Below are 26,876 nucleotides of genomic sequence, written 5' to 3' on the forward strand. Positions count from 1 at the left end.
TGTCTCCCATGTCTGGAATGCTCTCACTCTTTTGCTTTGACTGTTGGTCTCCAAAGGTTTCCTTTAAGCCCTAATTAAAATCATGCCTTCTACAGAAAGACTCTCCCAACTTTTATTTAATTCTAGTACTTTCCTTCTATTATTCCCTATTTATCCTATACATATAGCTTGTTTTGTATATTCATTTACAGAAAGTCTCCTCCACTAGACTGTAACCACTTTGCTGGCAATTGCTTTTTGCCTGTTTTTGTATCCCCAGCAAACTTAGTACAATGCCTAGCACACAGTATGCACTTATTAAATGTGTGTATATTGAGTATAAGAAAGGAACATCTGTACAATGGCTACAATACTGTAAAGGAAATCAACTATGAAAGATTACACATTATATATGATCAATGCAATGATCAACCATTACTCAAGAAGTCTGATGATGAATTACTCTTTCCATTTCTAGCAAAGAGGTGAAGAATCAGAGGTGTACATAATGTGTGGGTTTATTTTTCTTGAATCATTTGTACAAGTTACCAAAGAGGGCTTTGATTTTGGTGGGATAGGGGAGTTGAGAGGGAGCAGTAGAAGAGGTAATGATAGTAAAACAAACAAAAAAAATGAAAAATGTTAATAAAACATTAAAAAATATACTTAAGAAGGAAGTTTAGAAAAAGATTCAGATAAACAGAGCAATAGGAGAATCACTGTTAAATTTCACATATGCTTAAAAAAAAACTACAAAGATTTACAAATCATATACCATCCTCTTTCTGATTTTTTTTTTGTACTAGGAAATATTCGTGTTTGTTGATTTTTGTCAAGTTTATTATTAAAAAAAAAAAGGACATTTTTTAAAGTTAGTAGTGCTGCCCTGACATTAAGCAAGTTGCTACAGCTCCCAGACCCTTCATTTCCACATCAGCAAAAAGAGAGACTTGGAATCAGTGAGTTCTGGAGTCCTTTCCAACTCTCAATGCTATTTTTTAAAATAACTTATAAAATCATCAACAAACACAACCATTCCCATAGAGAAAAGAAAGAGAGAATTGTGAATGAAATCATGAATTTCAATAGCTTATTTTTATGCATGTGTTCATATATGTATATAACAAATTTAACATTGCAATTCCAAAACTGTCTTAATTTCCTTCTTTTCTGTGTGTGTGTGTGTGTTTTTTTTAATCAATACTCCTTTCTTTTCTTTTTTGGCATCACAAAATTCCCTTTCCTTAGAACTCTCCCCCTACTTCAAATAAAACAGAACAAATTACCCAAAAATTCCCTCCTGCACAGACTTGTTATTGTTATCAATAAACACCTCTTAAGGGACAGCTAGTTGGTATAGTAGATAGAGCACTGAGCCTGGCTAGAGTCAGAAAAACTGTTGTGTAATGCTAGGCAAGTCTCTTAACCCTGTTAACCTCAGTTTCCTCATCTATGAAATAAGGAAATGGCAAATCGTTCCAGTATTTTTGACAAGAAAAGCCCAATTGGGATCAACAAGAATCATTCACACAAGAAAATAACAACAAGCACCCATTGAGGGCCAGGCACAGTGTATTAAGTGTTAGGAAAACACATACTAAAAAGAACAATCCCTCCCTCAAGAAGTTTTCAACCTAAAGGGAATGGGTAATACAGAAAAAGAAGATGAAAAGGGTTGCACTCCAAAAGAATGCAGCTGTCAGGGAAAAAAAGAAGAGATGGCTGGCGGAAGCCCCCTAGATATGGAAGCTTTTAAAAGAGTTCTTTACTTGGCCCTTCCATCAGAAGTGGTCTTAAGGATACCAAGGATCCAGGTGAGGTATAAGCATTATAGCTAATGAAATCTTCCTGTAATGAATTTCTTTTATGAAGATGTTTCTGGAGGCATTATGGAAACCAGTGGCAGGCAGTACAGCCAGGTGAGGGAATATGCATAACATATGTCAAATCCTGTATCCACCAGATCAGAAAATACAGACTGCATTCTGTACTTCTAATCCATCGTTTTGGACAAAGAGGTCAATCTCATCACTCTAATCTACAAAGGCGTGACAAAAGGATCAGCACTAAGAAAAAAGGGGTGAAGTGGGATGGGAAATGAAAACATGTAGCATTCCCAAGAACAGCTAAGAGGCCAGGAAAGAGGTCTTCAAAGAGTGGTTCTTTCAGCACTCCCAAGGGTTCCTCTCTCTGAAACTCCTTCTCTGTCTTCACAGCAGCCTCTAATCACTGTCCTTCCCTCTGCTTTCCTACATGATTCCTATTTGGGCCTCACTCTCCTTCCTTCAAATTGTTCACCTTTTCAAGTAAGCAGTTCAAAAACCAAACAATCTTTTACCTCACTGCCCTATCATAGCTCATTCACTACCTTGCCAAACTCCAATTCTGTATTACCGCTTTCTCCATTCTTGCTCAAGAATTACTGAATGCCATTTAAGTCACAAAACCATACTATTTCCAAAAAAAAACTAGACATCTAATCTCACTCTATATCAATCCTTTTATCTTTGTTTATCTCTGTTGCACATCCTACTTCCCACTTCTCAATCACTTGCCATTTAGATTTTATGAAACTCTAAGATCAATAATCAAATTCCTAAATCCAAAATTTGACTCATTCTTTGACATCTCTCTTCTGTCGGTCAGTTGTTTTTCAATCATGTGCAACTCTTTGTGACTTGGGTTTTCTTGATGAAGACACTAGCTTCTCCAGCTCATTTTTTAACAAAGGAAAAAACTAAGGTAAACAAGGTTAAATGACTTGCCCAGGATTCATACAGACAAAAAGTGTGCGAGGTCAAATTTGAGCTCACAAAGATGAATCTTCCTGACTCCAGGCCCAGAGTTCTATCTCCCCTATACCAGATAGTTGTCCCTCTGGACTTCTTTTAGCAATTGATAATACTGACCACCCCCTGCCTTGAGATGCCTGTTTAAATAAATTTTCATGACACTGAGCTCTCTGTATGGTCTTTTTTCCTATATATCTGAACAATCCTCAATGTACTGTGAAGGATTATTATTCTTGTTTAGTGATGCATATGTTAACTATATAACCCTGTTTATGCTTGCTTGATCAATGTCATACAATTACCTTGTCAGTTATACATTGTGCTGTTTATTTACACATATGGTACTGCTTGTACTGCTTAATCACATTATTTATAGGTCCACTGGTAATATCTTCCTAATTTGTATCATTTTGCTATGCTTAAATATTTGCCAATTGATTATACTCCTATGTTTTTGATCTATGAATATGTATATGGGCTGCTATGATATGAATATAACTAACATGTCCTGCATGCAATTTAGAAATGTAGCTACTAATGTAGCCTGCTATTTGTCTTCTGTGGTCTAGTGCTGATACTATTAAGATATATTTACTGTAAACAGAACCCTGAGATGATTACCTGAGACACTGAGATAATCATCACAATTCTTTAAAGTGCTAATGTTTGAGTACTCAAACTATGAATTGACAAGTGTTAAGTCTACCACAACTGATTTTGCAAGGGGCTGTAAAATGTTATGTCCCTGGGGAGGATCGCAATCTACCTTTTGGAGTTGTGCCAAAGGAACTGGGGGGCAGGGTTGTCTGATGATACATTATTCTATTTCTGACATTCTTTAAACTTCAAGATTTCAGGCTTTCCCTGACGTAAACTCAAGCTCTCAGATCCTGAACTTTAAAAAAGAGCTTGTGGATATGGGGGACACAAGTTATGTCAAGGAAGTGCAACACTGGGAATACAAAAGACTTTGACATTATTAAACAGTGAATATTGGCAAAGGTTGAAACAAAAACAGAATCAACTGAAACCTATTATGATGAGTTTTTCCAGAGAATTGACTGAGCATCATTAGGTATTGCCTTTATTTTTCATTTATTTATTTATTTGCTTTTAAGAGTAAGCAGTATTTCTTTATTTCTAGTTACATGCATATATATATATATATATATGTATATATATATATATTTTTTTAAAGATTTTGAGTTCCAATTTTTCTCCCTGTCTCCTCCCTAAGACAGCAAGCAATGTGATATAGATTATACGTATACAATCAAACTAAACATTTTCACATTAGTCATAATGAAAGAAGAAAGAAAACAAAAGGGAAAAAACAAAAAGAAAAAATAAAACAAAAATAGTATGATCCAATCTGCATTCAGATTTCATAGTAATCTCTCTAGCTGTAGATAGCATTCTCTAACATGAATCTTTTGGAACTGTTCTGGATCACTCTATTGCTGAGAAAAGCTGTTTTATCATAAATAATCGGTGTACAATGTTACTATTATTATTGTTATTGTGTACAATGTTCTCCTGGTCTGCTTACTATACTCGGCATGAGTTCATATAAGTCTTTCCTGGTTTTTCTGAAACCCCAAGCACTGCTTTTGCCAAATGAGAGGGTCAAACTCAAAAGTCAGGGAAAGAAAGAAAGAATTCTAAAGCTAACAAGTGATCAATGGAGATGCAAGAAAAAGGGTACTGATGAGACTTTTTTAATGCCTCCCCTCACCTCTAGTATCTTACAGAAAACTAAGATCTGCTCCTGTCATCTACCCTATATACTACCTTGCTTTATCAGTTCCCTTTTGGAAAATTGGTCAAAGGCCAAGTCAGCCATGCTTGTTCCTGTGTTCTCTCTCCCCACCAACAGCTGCAAATGTGACTGTCACTTCTAAAATTAGTGTTTAAGTACATGTTATTGTTTTAAGTGTTTTGTGATATATGTATCATCACAACATATTAAAATTTGAAGCCAATTTGAAATTGTGCCTATTCTGCTTACTTGAATGTTGGGAATTGAGACTGGAAGTAGAAAGGGGACAAAATGTAAAAAGGCAACAGATTGGATGCACTGAGATTTAGATCAGGGGTCCTCAAACTACGGCCCGTGGGCCAGATGCAGCAGCTGAGGACGTTTATCCCTCTCACCCAGGCTATGAAGTTTCTTTATTTAAAGGCCCACAAAACAAAGTTTTTGTTTTTTACTACAGTCCGCTCCTCCAACAGGCTGAGGAACAGTGAATTGGCCCCCTATTTAAAAAGTTTGAGGACCTTTTTGTTAGTGCTACCTGTGTGGGTGGTGTTCTATGCAGCACATTTAATTAAGCAATCAAAAAATACATTCATGGGTAGATTCCTTGTGAACCACAAGACAACAGGAGGCCCTAGATAAACAAAGCAAGAACAACTTTTACTTTCAAATTTACTCCTGGACAGTACCCAATCTGGACTGGGGTCTGAAAAGGAGAGCAATTGGGCTGAAGGAAGAGGCAAGCCAAAGAAAAGCCAGTAGACTCAAAGAGGGAAAGGAAGCAAGCTGGCATTAAAACCCTAAGATTAGAAGGCTCCATAGGAATGGATGGTTGTGGACCTCTGTGGCAGTCTTTGAGAACCCAAGGCCATCTCTATGACATGATGAGAAACTAGAAGAAATAATATTTCAACATCTACCAACTGGAGAAAAATGCAGTAATTTACATGGGGGAAATTCTCTAGTAAACTAACCAAAATGGCAAAAATGAAATACATTCTATATACATACATACATATTATTGATCTCTCTTAAAAGTTCACTTGTGACAGGGAAAAGGCTATCTTTTGTGAGAAAAAGTATTTGCTAGTGCTGGTGATTTTTTTTTTAATGAGCTTTGTCCTTGTATACATATATTGTATTTAACATATACTTTAACATATTTAACATGTATTGGTCTACCTACCCTCTGGGGGAGAGGGTGGGGGAAAGGAGGGGAAAAACTGGAACAACAGGTTTTGAAATTATCAATGCTGAAAAATTACCCATGCATATATCTTGCAAATAGAAAGCTATAATAAAATAAATAAATAAATGAGCTCTGTCCTTTTACTCTGGCCCCATGTCCACTTTTTTGTTTTTCCATGAAACTATAACTACTAAAGAGTAAGAACAATAAGTATCTTTGATTTTTCCCCTCTTTTGCTCAACCTACATATTCAACCAGTTACCAAGTCATATCAATTCTACTTCAGTAACATCTTTTAAATCTTCTTTCTACTACCTTCATAAATCAAGTCTTCACTAAAAGGAGGCTACTGAAATAGCTTCCTAATTGCTCTCTTGTACCCAGGCTCTTCCCTCTCCAATCCTTTCCTCACACAGTTGCCAACTTTATATTTTTAAAGCACAGGTCTGACCATGTCACTTCCTTACTCAAGAAGCTCTATTGGTTCTTATGTGCCTCAAGGGTAAAACATAAACAACTCTGATATTTAAAATCTTTCAAATAGGTCTCTTACCTTTGTTTTCTATTTTATTACACTTTACTTTCTTTCAACTTACTTGCTTTTTCCTACATGTATTCCACCTTCAAACTCTGGATTTTTACAAAGACTAGCACTCGTTACTTGATTCCTCTCCCCTCACCTCCACTTCTTAGAATCTTAATTAGCTTAAGCACCACTTCCAATACAAACCTTATCTTCATCCTCCCAGGTGCTAGTACTCCCTTTTCTATCTCATTTATGGAGGATTATATTAGCAGCATTATTAAAGATGAGTTAAAGAAGGGAAAAACTTGAAATAGTGAAACCAGTTAGGAGTTGACAACAATAAAGAAAAGAAACAGTATGGCCCTGAACTAGACTAGAAAGGGGAAGACACAACAGAAATAATGTTCAAACAGAATTGCCAGGATTTGAAAACAAAGATCTTGTGGGAATAAGAAAAAGTGTGGTCAAGTATGTTAAATCCTGCAGAAAGATCAAAGAAGATAATAACAATGAATGGATTTCAATCAGGTCAATGCTTGTATCTTAAAGAAGTCATAAGTGCTCTTGGATAGAGCACTTTCAGTAGGGTGATGGAAATGGAACTCAAACTACAAGATGATGAGGCATGAATAAGTTGGAAAAGTAGAGGCAATATGTATAAACTCTCTTTGAAGAAGTCTGGCAATAAAAGGGAAAGAAGAGTACTTTATATAGCTTTAATATAAATTAAAGATATCAATGAAAATAGTTATCAGCAAGAGATTAATTTAATTATGTAGCCATCCTGCAATATTAAATAACAGTTTTTAGAGTACAAAGTAATAGTGTTTCCGGGTGACAGGTTGGTGGGAAGCCCCTCTGCAAAATTTTGCTGGGAAGCACAGAATTTAAATTGACACCATTGTTCATTAAACTGCTGTGTCAGGCACCTATTTTCAATGTGATAAATTCAGGTTTACATTAAGGAAAACAAATTTGGAATCATCCCAGTCCTATTCATCCTGGCAAAACTGAGCAAAACAAATAGTGATTATTAAAGAAACCAGCAATAACTACAAAATGATTTGCAATTCCTCCTAACAGATGTTTCATGAGCAACTATGAGGATAAACAGAAGGAAAATTAAGTCTACAGAAAGTTGTGTTATATGTGTGTGTATGTTTTTTTCTTAATCACTAAGGATTGAGTAAAACTAACAATGTATTCATCAAGCTAAACAAAATTTGGGTCACATTCCCAGATCACCCAGTCTAGGTCAGGCAAAGAGCTGCTTGGCTAGACTTTTCCCAGAACCCTAAAAGTAAAACCATACAAATATAACTTAGCTCATTCAGAGAAAGCTTATGAACTCTGTTAACTATATTTTACTATGTCTCTTGTAACATATTTTATAAGGAATATAGAGGATCACATACCACTGTTGCCACAGTCAGCACAAGAGATGAGCTCTTCTGGTTTCTTCTCTCGGTTTTGTTCCTTTGTACCAAGACAAAAACTACAGATTGGAATTGGTTCAGCAACTGGCTGTAAAGAAACAAACATAATTCATTCATATAGATTACATTAAGCTGGCTAGTAAAAGAACAAATTTATAAAGTAGTCAAATTGCACTTCACAGCTACTTGCAGAGGTTTATCTATATGTAAATGTATGTGTATGACTGTGTTTACATCTGTTCAACACTAAAGTGGCTTCATTCCACATGGGCTGAACTCAAAACTTTGAAGATACAACATACTGATCATAACAAGCCTGGAAGAAAAAATGTGGATGCCTCATTCTGAATCAACTACCAATGGATCCTACTCAGAAAATAACTTAAATCAAAAAAGAACCAAAATGGCACAGAAGGTAAATTAGTGGATTTGAAGTTAGGTAACCAGGGAAAAAATCTCATCTATGATACTTACTAGCTATGAGATTAGTCAAGTTACAATCTCTTTAAGCCTCAGTTTCTTCATCTGTAAGATAAAGAGTCTGAGGTCCCTTCCAGTTCTAAATGTAAGATCTTGTGAGCTTTTGACTGTATGACCTATGATACTGAAAGTTGGTTCATTGTGACATCACCATTCTAGTTGATAAAAGGAAACTGGAATCAACCAGAAAATTAAAGAACCAAATGTTGGTCATATGGATCAGGCATCAAACAGTTGTGAGGAAGGGGGAGGGAGGAGGAGGAGAACAAGATAAAGGGAACTACAGAAATAGTATAGAAAATTATGTAAGCTAAAGCTGTTACTACAGTTTAACTAACATTTATTAAGCCTGATAATATACCAAGTGAATCTGTTTCTGTTTCTCAATGCTCAAAAGAAGAAGATTAAAAGAGGAAATAAAAGAGAAAATGGGATGAAAACATACAATTATTCCACTACCAATTAAATGGGAAACTATCCTAGGGCAGGAAAAAGAGCAATGAACTGGAGCCTGCAATAACCTAGGTTTGAATTACAGCCATGTCAATTACCTTCTATGTAACCTTGAACAAAGTAGTTTACCTCTCTGGGTCTTACTTTCCTCATACAAAAATGAAGAGTTTGACTAGTTAACTTTTAAATTCTAAACCAACAATCCTATTATCTTAGAAGTTAAAGTATAGCATTATAGTGATGACTACTTTACATCCCATTTGTTGGTAACATGAAATAGTTGATGTGTTAAGTATGACGAAGGCTAAAATAAGAAGAATCCTGACCTTTATGTTGGTAGGGACCTGTGATTTCAGTAATTTAGGCAACTCAAGTCAAGAAAATCATCTTCTTCAATGCAGATCAATGACTGTACAATCAGCCTTAAAAATCTGATTGTGGCACTGAGAGACTAAGAGAATTGCTCAAGTTCATACAACCAGTATGAGTCAGAGAGGTGAGGCTTCCAGCCAGATGATTCTGACTCCAAGGTCAGTCACTCTATTCATTAACACCATTTTTCAAAAGAATACTGAACTTATAGCTTGAAAGTATATTTCTCAAATTAAAAAAAAATCATATGGGCCTAAATTAATATTCCCAATAAGCTGGAAAGAATAAAATGTTTAATTTTTTTTAATATGTGAGGTCATATTCACAGTTATCTAAATATTTCTGACTGCTGTTCACTCTTAAACTCATCACATGAATAAAACGTAGATGCACTTTACATCTACCCAAATAAGATTGCACCTAAATGGTTATACAAAAGCAACTTTAATGACATAGTGTTGGAGTTGAAATAGTTTGTAACTGTGTTTCCTCCCCACCCCCTACTCATTTCAGTGGGAAATATTGGCAATTTGAAACTAGTCATTTGGCTTTTGAACTGTAAGTTAAAATAATTTCAATAAATCATCTTGGTCATAAGTAAGGCTTTCTTCCTGAAAATGATTGGTGACATAGCATTACTAGGTTGAGGTAAATCTCCTATATCAACCTATTTGTGAACTTGCTTGACTCTTGAATGTATTCAGTTAAGACTATCTGAGCTACAAAGCTATTTAAACAATTTTACTTTCTAAGTTTTTAATAACAGTACAAAACAGAAGAGGAATTCTATGTCAGTCTTCCCACACTTTTTCATAACTTTAGTCTTAAATATATGCTTGTCTTTATAACCTATCTAAATAAACATACTGATAGTTAATATTTGATTTTGAGGAAATTTTATGGCAAATAGGTAGGCATATAATTAAAGTATCTAGGAGATTCAGCAATTTTTAAAAAATTTTATGTATATCTATATTGTTTTTTAAAACATGCTGGTATTTCTCAATCAACTGTAGAGAGACAAGTGAGTAGCATGCAGGAATCCAAACAGCTAGATACCAGCCACTTTGCAGCATAAAGTTACAAAGTGCATATAAACCACAGGAAAATGACACTTTCTAAATTGCTTCATTTGCTGCCCTCAAATACCAAACAAATATTTTCCAGATATCCACCAGATGGCAGCATTAAGGAAATACCTATTCTAGAAGCTTTCATAATTATTATATACAAATTCTGATTTGATGCACTGGGAAAGATTTTTAAAAGAAATTGAAGCTGATAAGAATATCTATTTCCTTCAACTGTTATTATTTGAAGCTAGCATAGCTTTTTCTACTTAAGCTACTTTTCAGATTGATTTGGTATGGGCACATTTCTTTGTCTCCAAAGATTTCTGATCTTTAATTTTTATACCACTGACAATGATATTAATTTAATAAAACCTCAGAGTTAGAAGGTAAAGAGACCAAATTATACCTGAATAGAAACCCCTTCTACCAAGTACTGAACAAGTGGTAACCTAGCCTCTGTACTTCCCAAGGAAGACCATTCCTCTTTTGAATAGCTCTCATTACTAGAAGCTTTTACTTATTTCCAGCCTAAATATGCCTCCTGCCTCCTTTTCCAATTCTATCTTGGTATTGAGTGAACAAATTCAAAAGCTGCAAAACACAAGTTTTGGCAAGTTCTACCAATCTTATAATAAAGCCCAAAAAAGCCAAAGATTGTTACTATTTTCCAAGGACCATGGAGAGCTCATTACCAAAAAGCTGACAATTAAATGATAAAATGTTCTGGTCTGACAACCTATGAAAAAAGGAAAAATACAAAATGGTCCTGAATCCTATGTAATCTAGCTCTTTGGCAGTGGTCGAGTAGGCAAAAGGGAGAAGGATGTAGTATTTCATATAAGGGAATTGGACAATGTCAACATTGACATTCTCAGTATAAATATCACAAAAAAAAAAAAAAAAGTTTCAGCTAAAAGATTCACAAAGAAGCAAATAAAGAAATTGAGAGTTGGTTTTACTATGTATCCAAAGGGAAGGGAAAAAAATCATCTAATGAATTGATCATCTAACCTTGCAGTGGTCATAATGAGAATAAGCAAAAAGATCACCACAAAGAAATGCTACAATTTATATCTGATGCAGAGAATAAAGTGGAAACGGTTCTATGAAAAATTAAAAATAAGATTTTCCAAACCAAGTCAAAATATACAACATTTTTGATGACTTTAATTCTAAGGTAAACATAGAATAGAAACAGGAAAGGGGGGGAGGGGAAGATCCAAGATTTAAGATTAAGAAAAGCTTATAGAATGAATGAGAAAAGAACGAATGTGATCAAGTGCTTGGAGAATATTCAAAAATTCAAATCAATAGTCATAAATATTTTCTTCAAAAGAGAATCAAAAGGTAAAGGATGCGAAAATCATCACACACACACACACACACACACACACACACACACACACACACACGAAATGTTATATCATTGGGTTTTGTTTTGCTTTCCAACCCACCTGTGATTTCATTGATATGAAACTAAATCCAGCAAACAAACTGCCTCTACCTATACAGATCAGCTTTTAGGTGTAACTTATTAATCTGTTCCTTCATGCCTACTGCAAGTTCTATACCTTGGATGATCATTTCAGCCCTGCATTCACTAATTCAAACTTCAGAAATACTCCTCTGCTCCTGGGACCCTTGCCTCTGGCTGGCTGGATCCTTCTAGAAGTTCCATTTAAGGAAGACATTCAACCCAGTCATCTTTTCATTTCTTATTAAACTGTGCTCCTACAGATTTCTCCTCCATGTCTCAGCATCAAGCATCTTCACCCTCTCTCCCACTTTCAGCTTCCTTTAATACATTAGAATTTAAGCTTTTTAAGGACAGGGACTATATCTGCTTTTGCTCATATTTGTATTCTCAGCATTTAATACAGTGCCTAGCATATAGTAAGCATTTAATAAATGCTCTTTTTAGACTGTGCTAAGAGTTGTCTAGGGTCCTGAGAGATTGACTTGCCCACGACGACACCATCAATATGGGTCAGAGGCAACATTTGAATGTAAGTCTCTCTGACTCCTGGATTGAGTCTCTAACTGTGCCATGTGATGTTAGGTTACAATAGCTCCAATATAACCTGTTTGAACAACTTTGTCTAATTGATCAATCTTTTCACTTTCTGTTAAAATCACAGAAGGGCACAGATCTCCTACATAAGTTTCAGCTAATATTTGAAAAGAATCTTACATAAGCAAATGATTAAGATAACCAAAGAGAAATAGAAACCACTTGCTCCATTCAACACAAAACTGCACAAAAGGATGACAAAGAAAGCCACAGTAGAGGGAAGCCTAACTTTGGTTAGGAGAGGGTCATACCATGAAAAGGATTTCCAAACTCCATCGAACAGTCCTGAAGTCAGCTGGTAATCTGGACTGGAGAGTTGCAAACTAAGGAAAGCTATAACTGGGGAGTCTCAAGTCAGAAATCAGGTCTGGACTGCTTTGAACAGAAATCAAAGGGCTCACAAGTGAAAGGAGACAGGGCCCAGCTATAGAGCTCTGACAACCACAGCAGGACTAACTTGGTGCATGTACATGTGTGGAAGGGGGAATAGAGTAGTGGTATAAAAAGAACCAAGACCAAACTGAGCTACAACATCCAAACAGAGCCTGTCAGAGGCAAGACAAAGAGTAGAACCAACTCAGAAATTAAGAAATTAAGCACAGGAAAGAAGTGAACCTCATAGAGACCAAAATTCAAATTGAACTGCCAAGAGATTGAAGAAGAGAGGGAGACTTAATACTAATCAGGTCATCAAAGCTAATTGTATCAAAGACATCTAAGACTACATAGGAGAAACTGAAACAAGAATATACATACTATCCAAGAGTACTGGAAAGCACTTGCTCAGGCACAAAATCCCAAACTAAGAAGAGGAGTTATATGAGTAAAGAGAAGAAAACACTAAATTCAACAAAGAAATACTAAAGATTAAGAGAAGCTTACAAGGAAAACCCAGGGGGAAAAAAAGAGTAAAGGAAGGAAAATGGGTCTGACCACAAGATGCAGAAATAAAAAACTGAAACTAAGAGTGTTTGAGATGAAAGAAAAAAAAAAGAAAAGAAAAGAAAGAGAAAGAGACAAGGAGAGACAGAGACAAGGAGAGACAGAGAAAGACAAGGAGAGAGAAAGAGACACAGAGAGAGAAGAGAGACAGAGAGAAGGAGAGACAGAGAGAAGGAGACAAGGAAAGAGAGACACAGAGAGATACAGACAGAAAGACAGACAGACAAACACAGACAGACAGAAAGAAAAGAATAAGCCAAATGGAATTCAATGGCTCCATAAGACAATAAGGATTAGAATAAAGTCAAATGATTGGAAATAGAAGAAAATGTAAAGTTATCCACTATTTAAAAAAACAAAACAACAACAACAAAAAAAAAAAAAAAAAAAAAAAAAAAAAGCCCTGAAAAACAAGTTGAATATATTTAACATGTATTGGGCTACTTGCCATCTAGGGGAGGAGGTGGGAGGAAGGAGGAGAGAAGTTGGAACAGAAAAAAATTGTTAATTAATGAATTAAACATGGATTTTAAGTGGATGTAACTATAACAGAAAGAAAATATTGGAATAAAATATTCCAAAATGCTTAAAAGACTTATAAACAAAAACAATCACCCTCCAAAATTGTTTATTACTTTAGAGGAGAAAATGTCCTTTCACAGAATATAGGACTTTCAAGCATTCCTAATGAAAAGGACTAAACTGAATAGAAACTCTAAAATGCAAATTCAGGAGTCAAAAGAAATCTCTAAGTTAAAAAAAAAAAATGAGGAAGTGGAAGGGACTAAATGATAATAAAATCACAATCTAACAGAAGGAAAAGAAACACATCCCCTAAAAATTGTATGTCTTCAAGGGCTACACAGAGAATTCAGTCAGAAAAACAGCATCAATATAGAGCTGTTCTCTTCTGGTAGTATTAAAAGTGTAAAGAAAGGGGGAAGGGGGAAGAGAATATATTGGAAAAGAAATGAAGAATACCTATTTATGTAAATGGTATTTGAGAATTAGAGGAAGGGAAAGAACAGGCATTTCATAAACTTGATTTTTTATCCAAGCCAAAAAATGGAAAGTTGAATTCTCTCATTCTCTTTGTCTCTGTCTCTGTCTTTCCTTTTTTTTCTCTTCAAGTTTGGTGGAAAAAATTGACAGGAATAGGTACAGGGAAAAGGGAACTATAAGAAGCAGAGTAGAGACAGAAAAGGTATAATCAGATATTTTGGAGGGTGAGTCAGATTAAAAAGAGAAACAAAGTATAAGAAAAACAGGCTGGAATCTGACTTAGTAAAGAAACAAACAAAAAAGGAAAAACATAAAAGTGAAAACAGACCACTTCAATCATAAATTATCAGTATTAATCATTGATTTCTTTCTCAAAGTCCCCACTCCACCCACCTACTTGTACAGAAAAAAGGCCAGGGGAAGAGGAAGAAAAATATAAAAGGTTATGATGGGAGCAAGTAGGTGGCACAGTGATAAGAGTATCAGCCCTGAAGTCAGGAGGACCTAAGTTCAAATCTGCCTTTAGACATTTAACACTTCTTGGCTGTGTGACTCTGGACAAGTCACTTAACTCCAATTGCTTCAGCAAAAGAAAAAAAAAAGTTATGATGGAAAGAAACAAAAAATTAACCATCACAAATATATCATAAATGAATGAGATTTCACTCATACATGGATTTACTTTATCAAAGATAAAAAAGAACAATTAGTTCTACCATAACAAATTATTTGCAAGCTATTACATTGCAGAAAGTATTTAATAGAGAGAGAGAAGCTGCCCATAATTGTGTCCAGTCAATGTAATTAAGTCAAGCAATGAATATACATTTTTAAGCACCTATTGTGTACCAAGCACTGTACTAAATTAGTGGGGTTACAAAAAAGGGGCAAAATACAAAAGACAAGATACAAAGATAGCCCCTGTCCTCAAGGAGCTTGCAATAACCAAATATGTGCAAACACTCTTTCTCTCTCTCTCTCTCTCTCTCTCTCTCTCCCCACTCTCCCCTCTCCCTGTCTCCCTGTCTCCCTGTCTCACTCTCTCCTCTCTCTCCCCCCCCACTCTTTCCTTCCCCTCTCTCTCTCCCTCTCCTCCTCTCTCTCTCTCTCTCTCTCTCTCTCTCTCTCTCTCTCTTCCTCCCTTCCCCTTCCCTCTCTTTCTCTCTCTCTCTCTCTCTCCCCCTCCCTTTCTCCCCACTCTCTTCCCTCTCTCCCCACTCTTTCCTCTTTCTTTCTCCCCTCTCTCATATACACACACTCACACACACACACACACACACACACACAGAGCATATATACAAAGTGAATAAGAGCAGGAAGGCATAAGAATTAACAGGGGTTGAGAAAAGCTCCTTATAGAAAATGAAATTTTAGTTGAGGCTCAAAGAGAGCAGGAAAGCCAAAAGACAAAGACAAGGAGGAAGAACAGTCCAAGTATGTTGCGGTATGGAAGCCACCTGCCAGTGGCTGCTGGAAGTCTAACTCAGACTTGTAGAATAGATCTCTTCATGTGAGGAGGAGGAAGAGGAGAAGGAGGAGGAGGAGGAGGAGGAGGAGGAAGAGGAGGAGGAGGAGGAGGATGCTGCTGCTGCTGCTGCAAGGAGACTGAGTTGCTGCTGTTCTCTGACCTCTCTCCTGAGAGGCTGTTTCATCTGACCTCTCCCTTCTTCCCTCTGCCTCCAACTTATTTCATTCCCAGTCCACAAGCAACACCTATGTCAGTAAAGGCTGCTTTGCAACTCCATCAGATGTTATGATTCACAGTTGTGAAAGCTCTCGGAGAATTGACCTGCCCGTTCACCTAGGCATGGTCCTTAACACAGTATGAGAAAATAGGCAAAGAAAATGCCCAAAAACAAAAAATCATGGAACAGCAAAGAGATCATTGTCACTAAACTGAAAACATAGTAGGTAATAACATGCAAGAAGATTTCAAGGGTATAGGGAAGGCTATGTTATGAAGGAGCTTTGAATGCCAAATAGAATTTTGTATCTAATCCTGAAGCCATGAAGGGACCACTGAAATTTGTTGATTAGGTTGTTACATTATCAGATTGGTGACCAAAGAGAGGATGGATTATAGGAGGGAGAGGCATATGGCAGGTAGACCAGAAGTAAGCTATTGTATTTGTACATGCATGAGGCAATAAAAGACCTGTACCAGAGCATAGTGTGAGAAGAAAAATAAGGGGATATATTCAAAAGATGATATAAAGGTGAACCAATATGCCTTGGTAAAAGTTTAAATATAAAGTATGAAACAATGAGGAATTGAGGATAACACCTATGATGTGACCCTAACAAATTAGAAGGATGGTTGCACCTTCAATAGTAAAAGAAAAGAGAAGAGGAAGGTTTAAGAGAGAAAAGATATTTCAGTTTTGGATATGTTAAGTTTAAAGTGTCTACTGGACATCTAGAGATGTGAAATTGGAGATCAGAAAAAAAAGATTAGGCTAACATAGGGCAAAGTTTCTTAAACTATGGATTGTGACTCCATATTGGGGGGGGGGGGGTACAACTGAATGTATAGGTCTAGAAATTGGGACTTATTATCAGTAAATGTTTGATTTGTGTATTTATTTTATAAACCTATATCCCCAGGGTTGAATGAAAACTTTTCAGGTGAAGAGGAGTTGCAGAGGGAACAAGTTTAAGAAGCCCTGGCATAGAATGATCAGCAAAGAGATGGTCATTATATTCACGTTGATGAGATACCAATATCAGCAAGTTAATTTGTATAGAACAAGAAGAAAATAATAAGATCAATGCTTCTTAAATTAATAGATTCAGTGTTATGTTACTATAACTACTCACAGGTTACTTTATGGAACTAGAAAAATATTAACATTTATCTGGGAGCCTTAATTGATCAAAGATGGACAGAAGCAGCTACACCCAGAGAAAGAACACTGGGAAATGAATATAAACTGCTTGCAATTTTGTTTTTCTTCCCGGGTTATTTATACCTTCTGAATTCAATTCTCCCTGTGCAACAAGAAAACTGTTCGGTTCTGCTCACATATATTGTATCTAGGACATACTGTAACCCATTCAACATGTAAAGGACTGCTTGCCATCTGGGGGAAGGGGTGGAGGGAGGGAGGGGAAAAATTGGAACAGAAGTGAATGCAAGAGATAATGCTGTAAAAATTATCCTGGCATGCGTTCTATCAACAAAAAGTTATTTAAAAAAAAAAATTATCTGGAAGAATAAAAAGATCAAGAATTTGAAGGAAATCAATGAAAAAAAGTAAAGGAAGGCCTAGTAGTACTAGATTTCAAATTATACTATAAAAGGTAATCATCAAAACAATCTGGTATTTGGGTAAGAAATAGTGATCAGTGGAAGAGATTACATAGACAATGACTCCAGTAATTTAATATTTGATAAAAACCAAAGCATACGCTTTAGGTATAAGAATTCACCATTCAACAAAAACTTCTGAGAAAAAATGGAAAGTAGATTGGCAGAAAAAAGACATATACCAATAATTCACACCATATACTAACTAGAAAACATTCTGGAAAACATTTTGAAACCATACCCAAAGTGCTATAAAACTGTGCATTCTCTTTAACACAAGATCACCGCTAGGCCTATATCTCAAAAAGATCAAAGAAAAAAGATAAGGATCCATATATTAAAAAATATTTATAGCAGCTCGTTTTAGTGGGAAAGAATTGAAAATGAAGGAAATACCAACAATTACACAATGTTGTACTGATAAACAATTGTGAAAGACTTAGCTACTCGGATCAATACAATGATCCCGGAGAATACTAAAAGACTCCTGATGAAAAATACTATGCTCCTCCAGAGAAAGAATTGATAAAAGTCTGAATGCAGTATTTCCTCCCCCACCCCTTTTCTTTATTTTTCTTGCTTTTTTAAACAATATGGTATTAATATGGAAATATTTTGCATAATTCCACACTTGTATAACAAGAAACATATAGCTTGTCTTCTTAACGAGTGGGGGAGGACCTGGAGGGAGGAAGAGAATTTAATCGAGAAATTTTACAACTGAATGTTTAAAAAAAAATTATTAAAGTGATGTACTCAAAAGGAAAAAAAAAAGACTTGTATAGACTGATGAGTGATAAGTAAAGTGAACAAAGCCAGAACAAATTATACAATGACTGTAATATAAAGGAAAACAATTGTGAAAGACTATAAAACCAACTAGTCATTGCATTGGTCATAGTTTTTAAGTCCAAAAGACTGATAGGCAGAATTGATAATGAATCATCGTGAGAAAGAGGAGGAGGAAGAGGAGGACAAAGAGAGAGCATTGTATTATGTGTTTGGCAAATATTTCATTTGATCTTCCCAACAATCCTGGAAGGTAGGTGCCACTAGGTACCCTATTTCACACTTGATGAAACTGAGGCAAACAGACATTAAATGATTTGCCCCGGTCACACAGCTAATAATAGGTTAAGAATAGATTTAAGTCAGGTATTCCATTCTCAAATAAGGTCAATGTGTGGATTTGTTTTTCTTAACTAAACTTATTTGTAATAAGGAAAGCTTTTCTTATTTGGAGAGAGAAAAGTAGGAATGGTAGTATCAGTGACACTTTTTTTTTTAAAGGAAGAAAAAGAATCATTAAAAAATATACACAGAAGAGAACAAAATGAAGTACAGAATGAAAGTGAGATAAACTGGACAATGTAGGAACTACCATGTCAAATGATAGATAGATAGATAGATAAATAGACAGACAGACAGACAGAAGGATACTCCTCTTTTTCTATTCTAAATAGTCAGGTGACACAGTGAACTTAATTCAGAAAAACTTAAATTCAAATCCTGCCTTAGATACTTACTAGCTGTATGACCCTGGGCAAGTCACTTAAACTCTATCTGCCTCAGGTTCCTCATCTGTAAAATAAGGATAATGATAACATTTATCTCCCAAGGTTATTGTGAGGATCAAATGAGATAATATTTATAAAGCACTTTGCAAATTTTAAAATACTATACTAATACACACATATATATACATATGCATATTATATATACTCACATACACATATATATAAATCGATACTATTATTTTTGTCAAGTTCACAGTAACAAAAAAGGAAATTTTTAAATAACCCATCCTTTATCAGTATTTACATAAGACATAAAAAAATCACTTCTCGGCCTTTTGGCTAAGATCAAGTGTACATAAGACATAAAACAAAAATGCATATGTCCAAGAATCATCTTCTACTATGAGGATGCAGAATCCAAACAGAAGAGGAATTCCCAAGAGGAGGTAAGGTCTTCCAAACATTCCTGATGAGCAAGACACTATTCTAGTACTAATTGCATTAAAATCCCAAATACTGTAGGCCTCCTGACCTCAATACACACTCACTCAAACTAACAAATGATAAAAGAAAAATCAAACTTATAAAGAATGAATATACCCCACGTTATAAAATTGGAATTATATAGTCAACCCACTGAACAACTCTATCAGTAAACACGTCTTGGACAAATACCCTAAATGGATAACAAATTGACCCCAGGATTAAACAGAAAGAAGGGAGCAGACTTAATTGTACTAGACAAATTATACAGTATTTTCAATTATTCCTAATACCCCCTGAGACAAAATCCTATCTTCTTAATACCAGTACCCTTCTAGTGATGCTATATATATCTATGAATAGGGAACCATAATCTGTACAAACAAAATTTTGAACACAGAAATGATGTAAAATGGGACACTGAAAATAAGCTACACAAGGTGGTCAAAAATGACTTGGATGAAAGAATTGGTAAAAAGAAATTAACCAGAAAATGTGATTTAAAAAAAAAAGTGGGTTAATCACAAATCAAAAATAAGCCTGAGTACTCAAACGACAAGTAAAGAAAAAAGAGAAAGGTACCAGAGAACCTACTTTTTTCCCCACATGGCAAAGATTCATATATATGTACACACACACACACACACACACACACACACACACACACTTTATCAGATGCAGTCACTAGACTGGATATTTTTAACTTAACTTTTTTTTGGTCATAATGGATGGTTCAATGGGGGGCGGGGGTAGGGAAAAATGAAAGTATAGTGATATAAAGACAAATGAGTAAATGTGTGTGTGCATGTATGTATTTATGTTTTGTATGCACATATACACACACCCACAGGCACACACATACTCATAGAAGCCCGAGTGTTCAAATGATAACACTGAAATGTTACAAAAGACCTTTAAAAAAATCTTCAATAAGAGCAGATCTTTTGAGGAAAAATTATAGGGAAATACAGATTAAAAATCATATACGATAAAAAGGTCATCATCTGCACTGGTAATGCACATAACTGAAACAACAAATTTATCAAAGAAATACAAAAAATAAAGAAATGAAGTTATACCCAAATTTCTTTTAGATCTAAGAACACAATACTACTAAATTAATCATCTATTATATTCCAAGTATTTTGTTAGGCAGTAGGGCTACAAGACAAAATATCCCCGAACAAGCTCACATTCTATACGTATGAAATTCACAGCAAATAAATACATAAAAAGTATATAAAACATTGTTTAACTATAATAGTTTTCCCTTGATTCATTCTTATTAGACTCCATTTCCAAAATATGTCTATAAATCAGAAAGATAATCTAATAATCAGAATAAAATTTGCTACTCTTCCATCCTCTAAAACCTGAAGATCTACTGTGGGACAGACTTGGTGAACTAATCTGGTTTGTAATAGCTGTAATTCCAAACAGTACTTAAACAATACAAAAACAACCTACAATTTAATTTTAGCAATGAGCTTACATAATATATAAAGTGAACATCCTTTAACCCCACCACAGAAAGAGAATAACTAATCAATGTATATCTCAATTATAATTTTAAAGTAAGTCAGGACAAATCCTAGAACAGATTCTAGAACTCCTTAAGAAAGGGAGATAGGGTGTGGAAGTCAGCAGAGGCCTGAATTTGAATTTCGGTTCTGTCATTTACCAGCAATTTGCTCTTTAGAAAGTCTTGACATCCCTGGGATACAATTCTCTCTTCTGTAAAATGAAGGTATTAGTCTAAATTTAACTCTAAATTCATAACCCTATGATCTGTAAAATAAAATAGTGATGATCATAATATCTTATGACATTTGTTTCACAAGGTTGTTCTAAAGACAGAAATGAGATCATATATGTAAAATACTTTGTAAACCTCCAAACATTATATAAATGTCAATTATTATGTCATATTATCACAGAATTAGATGGGGAAAAACCTGAGAAGCCATATAATGCAAATCACACCTTAAAAAAAATCACTTACTACATGATATTAATTACATGATATTAAACAAGTGGTCGTGAAGATCTCTGTCTTGTCTCAAGATATCCAATAAACTGGAATCTACAACTTCCACCACAATCCATTTCACTTTTGGATAAATCAAATTCTTATGAATGTTTCCTTAAATCTAATGTAAATTTTCCTTTTTATAATAAGTCTACATTTCTAATGTAATCCTAGCTCTATGAAGTCAATAATAATAATTATTATTAACAGTAATAAACCCCATTAGTCACACCTTTTTAGAATTTTATACCATGGCTGATGGAATGTTCTCCAGTAACCAATAGTCTCTACTTTGTGCATAATTAATTATAATTTCCTTTCCAAAGTACACAGTTAGTGCCTCTTTTTCTACTTTTAAACTTTCTCCAAACTACAGATTAAATAATCTACCATGTGGCTAAATGACACTCAAGAAAGTCTCAAAATCAGTATAAATTTATTAAACTTCAAATCACTAACATATGATCCAATCCTACCTGCCTCTTAAAAGGATCTTTCACTATACCATAGAATTTCAAACTTTGAAATCTGGTCAAAAAAGGATGAGGAGGTGAGGGACAGTTCATTTTCCAGAACTTCAAACTTAAAGAATTTTCTATAACAATAGCTCCTAATGAAGTAAGACAGAGAATATAAATTGTTGAACAAAGAGATGAATTAAATTCAAGAATTCCAAGTATTAGTTTAGAAGATTCTTAGTCACTTAAAAAATTCAAAAAGTATGAAGGCAACTAGCCCAGAAGGATATTCAATAGCAGAGGGAAAATCCTTGAGTCAGAAAAATATTGTAAAATTCTCAAAATGTTACAAGACTCACAAAATATTGTGATCTGCATCCCACAGTTATTTGCCAACCACAATCAACCTGTCATGCTCCTACAAATCTCTTCTACTAAACAAAAAATGATACATTGCAATGGGTGCTATGTTTACATAATCCAAAAGGCCTGGATTTGAATCCCAGCTTTGCCATTTAAAAGTCAAAAAACAATTAAATTCTTACCACTTGGCAGACACTGACTATCTACTTGACCCAAGGCAAGTTCAACCAAATAGGTTCATCCTCTTTATCTGTAACATAAAGGAGTTGGACTATATTACCTCTAAGATTTTGCCCAAGAAGGCTGTGCGACTTTGCTAAAAGGGATGCTTCTGGTAAATGACAATTTCTCCTAATTTCTGCCCCCTCTCTCTCTTTCTTAAGGAAATTCTACACTCTACTTTGAGATTTGTCTAAATTTATGATTTATATATGCCAGTACTATTCGAGGGATTGTAGGGGAAACAAGCACGTTAAAAATGTCTTCTTTGTCTTTTAGGACATTACAAATAAAAGGAACATGTAGTAGAAAGAATACTGGATTCATGGTTCAAATCTCAGGTCTGCTGATGGATCCCTGTGTGACTTTGAGCAAGACACAACCTTCTTGGCTCTCAGTTTCCTTGTCAGTAAAATAAGCCACATCCAAAATCAGCTGGTAAGTCTTGTGGATTGAATTCCCCATTATCTCTCATTCCCTAAATCCAGTCAGTAGCCAAGGTCAGTTGATTTTCCTCCTTCCTTAATATCTCTCAAATATAACTCCTTTTCTCTTCTAACAAATGACCTCACTTTGGTGAAGGGCATTATTTCCTCATACCTAGACTACTGAAATGGCCTGCAGTTGGGTGTGCCTGCCTCAAGTCTCTCCTAGCTACAATCCATCTTTCAAGTTTCCCAAGTAACTTTTCTAAAGAGCAGGTATAGAGTTCCAATGATCCTGTGATAAGAGAGCCATACACACACAGAGAGGACTATGGGAACTAAGTGTGATTCACAACATAGAATTTTCACTCTTTCTGCTGTTGTTTGCTTGCATTTTTTTTCTTTCTCATTTTTTTCCAGTTTGATTTGATTTTTCTTGTGCAGCAAGATAATTGTATAAATATGCATGTATATATTAGATTTAACATCTATTTCTACCATGTTTAATATATATTGGACTACTTGCCATCTAGGGGAGGGGGTAGGGGAAGGAAGGGAAATTAGAACACAAGGTTTTGCAAGGGTTAATTGTCGAAGAATTATCCATGCATATGTTTTGAAAAATAAAAAGCTTTTAAAAAAAAAAAAAAAAGAGCAGTTATAAATAGGTTGCACTCTCTTCCACTCCTCACCTATTCAATAAAGTCTAGTGGCTCTCTATTACCTCCAGGATAACATTAAAAAAATTCTGCTTGGTATTCAAAGCCCTTCATAATCTAGATTCCCCGATCCCTCTCCAGTCTTGTACTTTATACCTTTCCATATTATCTTTTATTCTGTAGCATAAGCATCTCCTTGCTATTCTTGACACTCCCTGACTGAGCACTTTCACAAACTATCTGCCACAACTGGAATGCTCTCCATGACATACATGAGGATATGCCTCAACTCTATCTTCCTGGCTTTCCAGGCTTCCTTCAAGTCCCAGATAAAATTCTACTTTTTACAAGAAGCCTTTCCTGATCCCATTTAATTAGTGCTTTCTCTATGTTGATTATTTTCCATTTACCCTATAGATAGCTTATTTGTACATAGTTATCTTCATGTTGTCTCACTCATTTGACTGTGAGCTCCTTGTAGAGTACTGATCTTTTGCCTTTTTTTTACATTCCCAGTGCCTAGCACATAATAGATGCTTGGTGTTTTGGAGCTGTTATTTTTTTTCTTTACTATCTCTTTAATTCAAGTCCTCATCACCTCTTGCCTGAATTATTACAGGAAGAATCTCCTAATTGATACCTGTTTTCAAGTCTCTCCTCTCTCCAATTAGGTGAAGAGGGTATCTCCAAAGCAAAGGTTTGAGCCACGACATTTCCCTACTCAAGAAACTACCATAATTTCTTTTTGCCTCTATGATCAAACTCAAATACATGTTTGGTATTAAAAAAATCTCCAAACCTATCTTTCCAAACTTATTTCTTATCATGCCTCTTCATGTACTCTACAGTCAAGTCAAATTATCCTACTTGCAATCAATCACACAACATTCTACCTCTGCCTTTGTACCTACCATCCTCCCATTACCAGAAAGCACTCCTTCCTAAATCTCTGCTTCTTCAAAACCTTAGATTCTTCAAAAGCCCAGCTCAAATGCCACCTCTTACACAAAGCCTTTATTGTTCCTTCCATTTGCTAATGCCTTCTCCACCACCTCTGCAATACTCTATTATGGGTTGTCCCAAAAGTCTTAGTACAGTTTTTTAACTATTAAAAGATTTAAAACTACACTAAGCTTTTGAGGAAGTCCTTCTATTACTTCAAAATTATTTTATATCTCCTTATATGAAAACTTCTAGGTGGCAGAAACTCTTTATTTTTTGACCCTATATCCCCTTCACTTTATCATACTGACTGACACAAGACAATGACTTAATAAATGCTTATTTGTTTTACCTCTAATGTCCTTTCTTCGTGTATTCTTATTCTTATGACTAACCACTAAATGCACATGAAATAACTATACAATAATGATTATGAATTAATAAGCATAACTTCTTTTTCGCCAAAAGCTTCCTAATCATGGGCAAACCCTACATAGACACCCTATAATTAAATCATGTCATAAAGTTATGAACTCCAACTATAATGTCAGGGCATTCAATGCCCATTTATAATTTTGTTCCTATGGAAGCAATTGCTCCATGTAACACTGTTAAACCTAACACTGTTTTTTTGCTGAAACTAATTAAAGATTTTAGATGAATTATATCTGCTTTGGAAAACTTTTTCCCCTCAGAAAACTGGAAGTCAATAGGAAAACAGGGCTTACTATTTCTAAAACTTAAGTGTAATATACTACAGATATATTCCCACATAAGACTGTCCCGATCAATACTGCTTCCTCCCAACAATAACACCATCCCTACTGCACTAAAACCAAACCCCACCAAAAATCTCAAACCCTTGCTCAAAGTGACATTCCAATAACTCATTTATAACATCTATACATTGTTCCTATGGAACTGGTTGCTGCCTATAATGTATTTTCTCCTAACTTTGTGTTTTCTGAAAAAGAATTCACAGTAAAGAAAACCATACCTTCTTCCAGCTGACAAATTCTGATTCATTGTTATGTCTTTTTTCTTTAATTGAAACCAACCCCTCCCCCCATACAAGGGCCACTCTACCCTATTCCCAACTAAATCATATTCTTCTGAAATTTTTTTGATCATTCTCAAGATTCTTTCTTCCATCTCTTACATAGGAAGCCTTCCTTAACTAAGGAGTCAGTCACATTTTTTTTTTAAAAGACAGATAAATTTGGAGACAACCATTGGCTAAGAATTATCTTTGGAAATAGAATCGAAATAAACCTCTAAAAGAAGCAACAAAAGAAATTGATAGCTCAAAGAGAACAAGATTTGTAAAATTTAAAATGTGTATTGTCATTACATATCTCAAAAATTTTAAACCACCCATTATTTTGTACATAATATCAAAAGTTTTCTTTTTTCAAATTTGAAGCATTTCAGGTAGTTTTTCTACATCTAGGAACAACTATAAAAATAATTTTGTTTCTGACTCAAAAGTAGTTCATAAATTAAATTAGGTGATATATCATTCAAGGATATGCAAACATATCAGATGTATCAAAAACATTAACTTCTGACTGCATATAATTTAAAGGATGAATATCTAAAAAACCTTACTTCATGTTATTCTTATGCTCAAAAACCTGCATATCGTTTTCTGTACTAACAAGAAACAAATGAAAATATCTCAATCTGACAATCAAAGATTATCCATTCCAGGCAGACTAGTTTCCTTATACCATGATTATATATTTCCACCTCCATGCTTTTCATTCAATTTAAATCAATTAATATTTATTAATAATTTACTTTGCGCACAGCATTGGCTGAAGAGAGCTATAAATTTTCAAAAAGACACAATCCTTGACTTTTTGGATTCGGTAGTACAGTAGACAGATATGATGCGACTATAAACATAATGAATGTGATATGTGTATAAGAGAAGTCTAAGGAAAGTGCAATTTGCTAAACTGAAGCCATTCACTGAGAACAGCCTCTTCTCCTTTCCTTCCTTCCTTCTCCCCTCCTCATCTAATATCACACTGATGCTTTCTGCTTTGTTTCAAATGAAAGGTGGCTCTTCTACTTGCCAAGGCAATCCCCAATACATGTGAACTTACTCCATCCTGTCATATCCACCAGATGGCCCCCTGTATCATCCCCACACTTATTTATTTTCATTTTCTTCCTATTAGCTTCTTCCCTACAACCTATAAACATGCCCATATATTGCCTCTAGCCTCAAAAAAATCCTCACTTGATGCATCCTTGCTAACTATAATCTCATCTCTCCTCTATTTCATACCTAAATTCCATGAGAAGGCTTTCTACAAAAGATACCTCCAGTTTCTTTTCCTCTCACTCTCTTAATTCTGTAGTCTTGCTTTTGACCTCATCATTCAGCTGAAACTG

At 35.0% G+C, this 26,876-nt stretch overlaps 1 protein-coding gene across 2 annotated transcripts in view; it reads right to left on the bottom strand.

Annotated features, from left to right (window-relative positions):
* Window positions 1–26,876, bottom strand: part of KAT6A (lysine acetyltransferase 6A) — a 147,591-nt gene that overhangs the window by 74,318 nt on the left and 46,397 nt on the right. For both annotated transcript variants that reach the window (XM_051975593.1, XM_051975592.1), the window contains exon 2: window positions 7,658–7,766. In XM_051975593.1, coding sequence (XP_051831553.1) covers window positions 7,658–7,766 — 109 coding nt within the window. The remainder of the gene's footprint in view (window positions 1–7,657; window positions 7,767–26,876) is intronic.

This window comes from Antechinus flavipes, chromosome 2, assembly GCF_016432865.1.
Source record: "Antechinus flavipes isolate AdamAnt ecotype Samford, QLD, Australia chromosome 2, AdamAnt_v2, whole genome shotgun sequence".
In the NCBI taxonomy this organism is placed as follows: domain Eukaryota; kingdom Metazoa; phylum Chordata; class Mammalia; order Dasyuromorphia; family Dasyuridae; genus Antechinus; species Antechinus flavipes.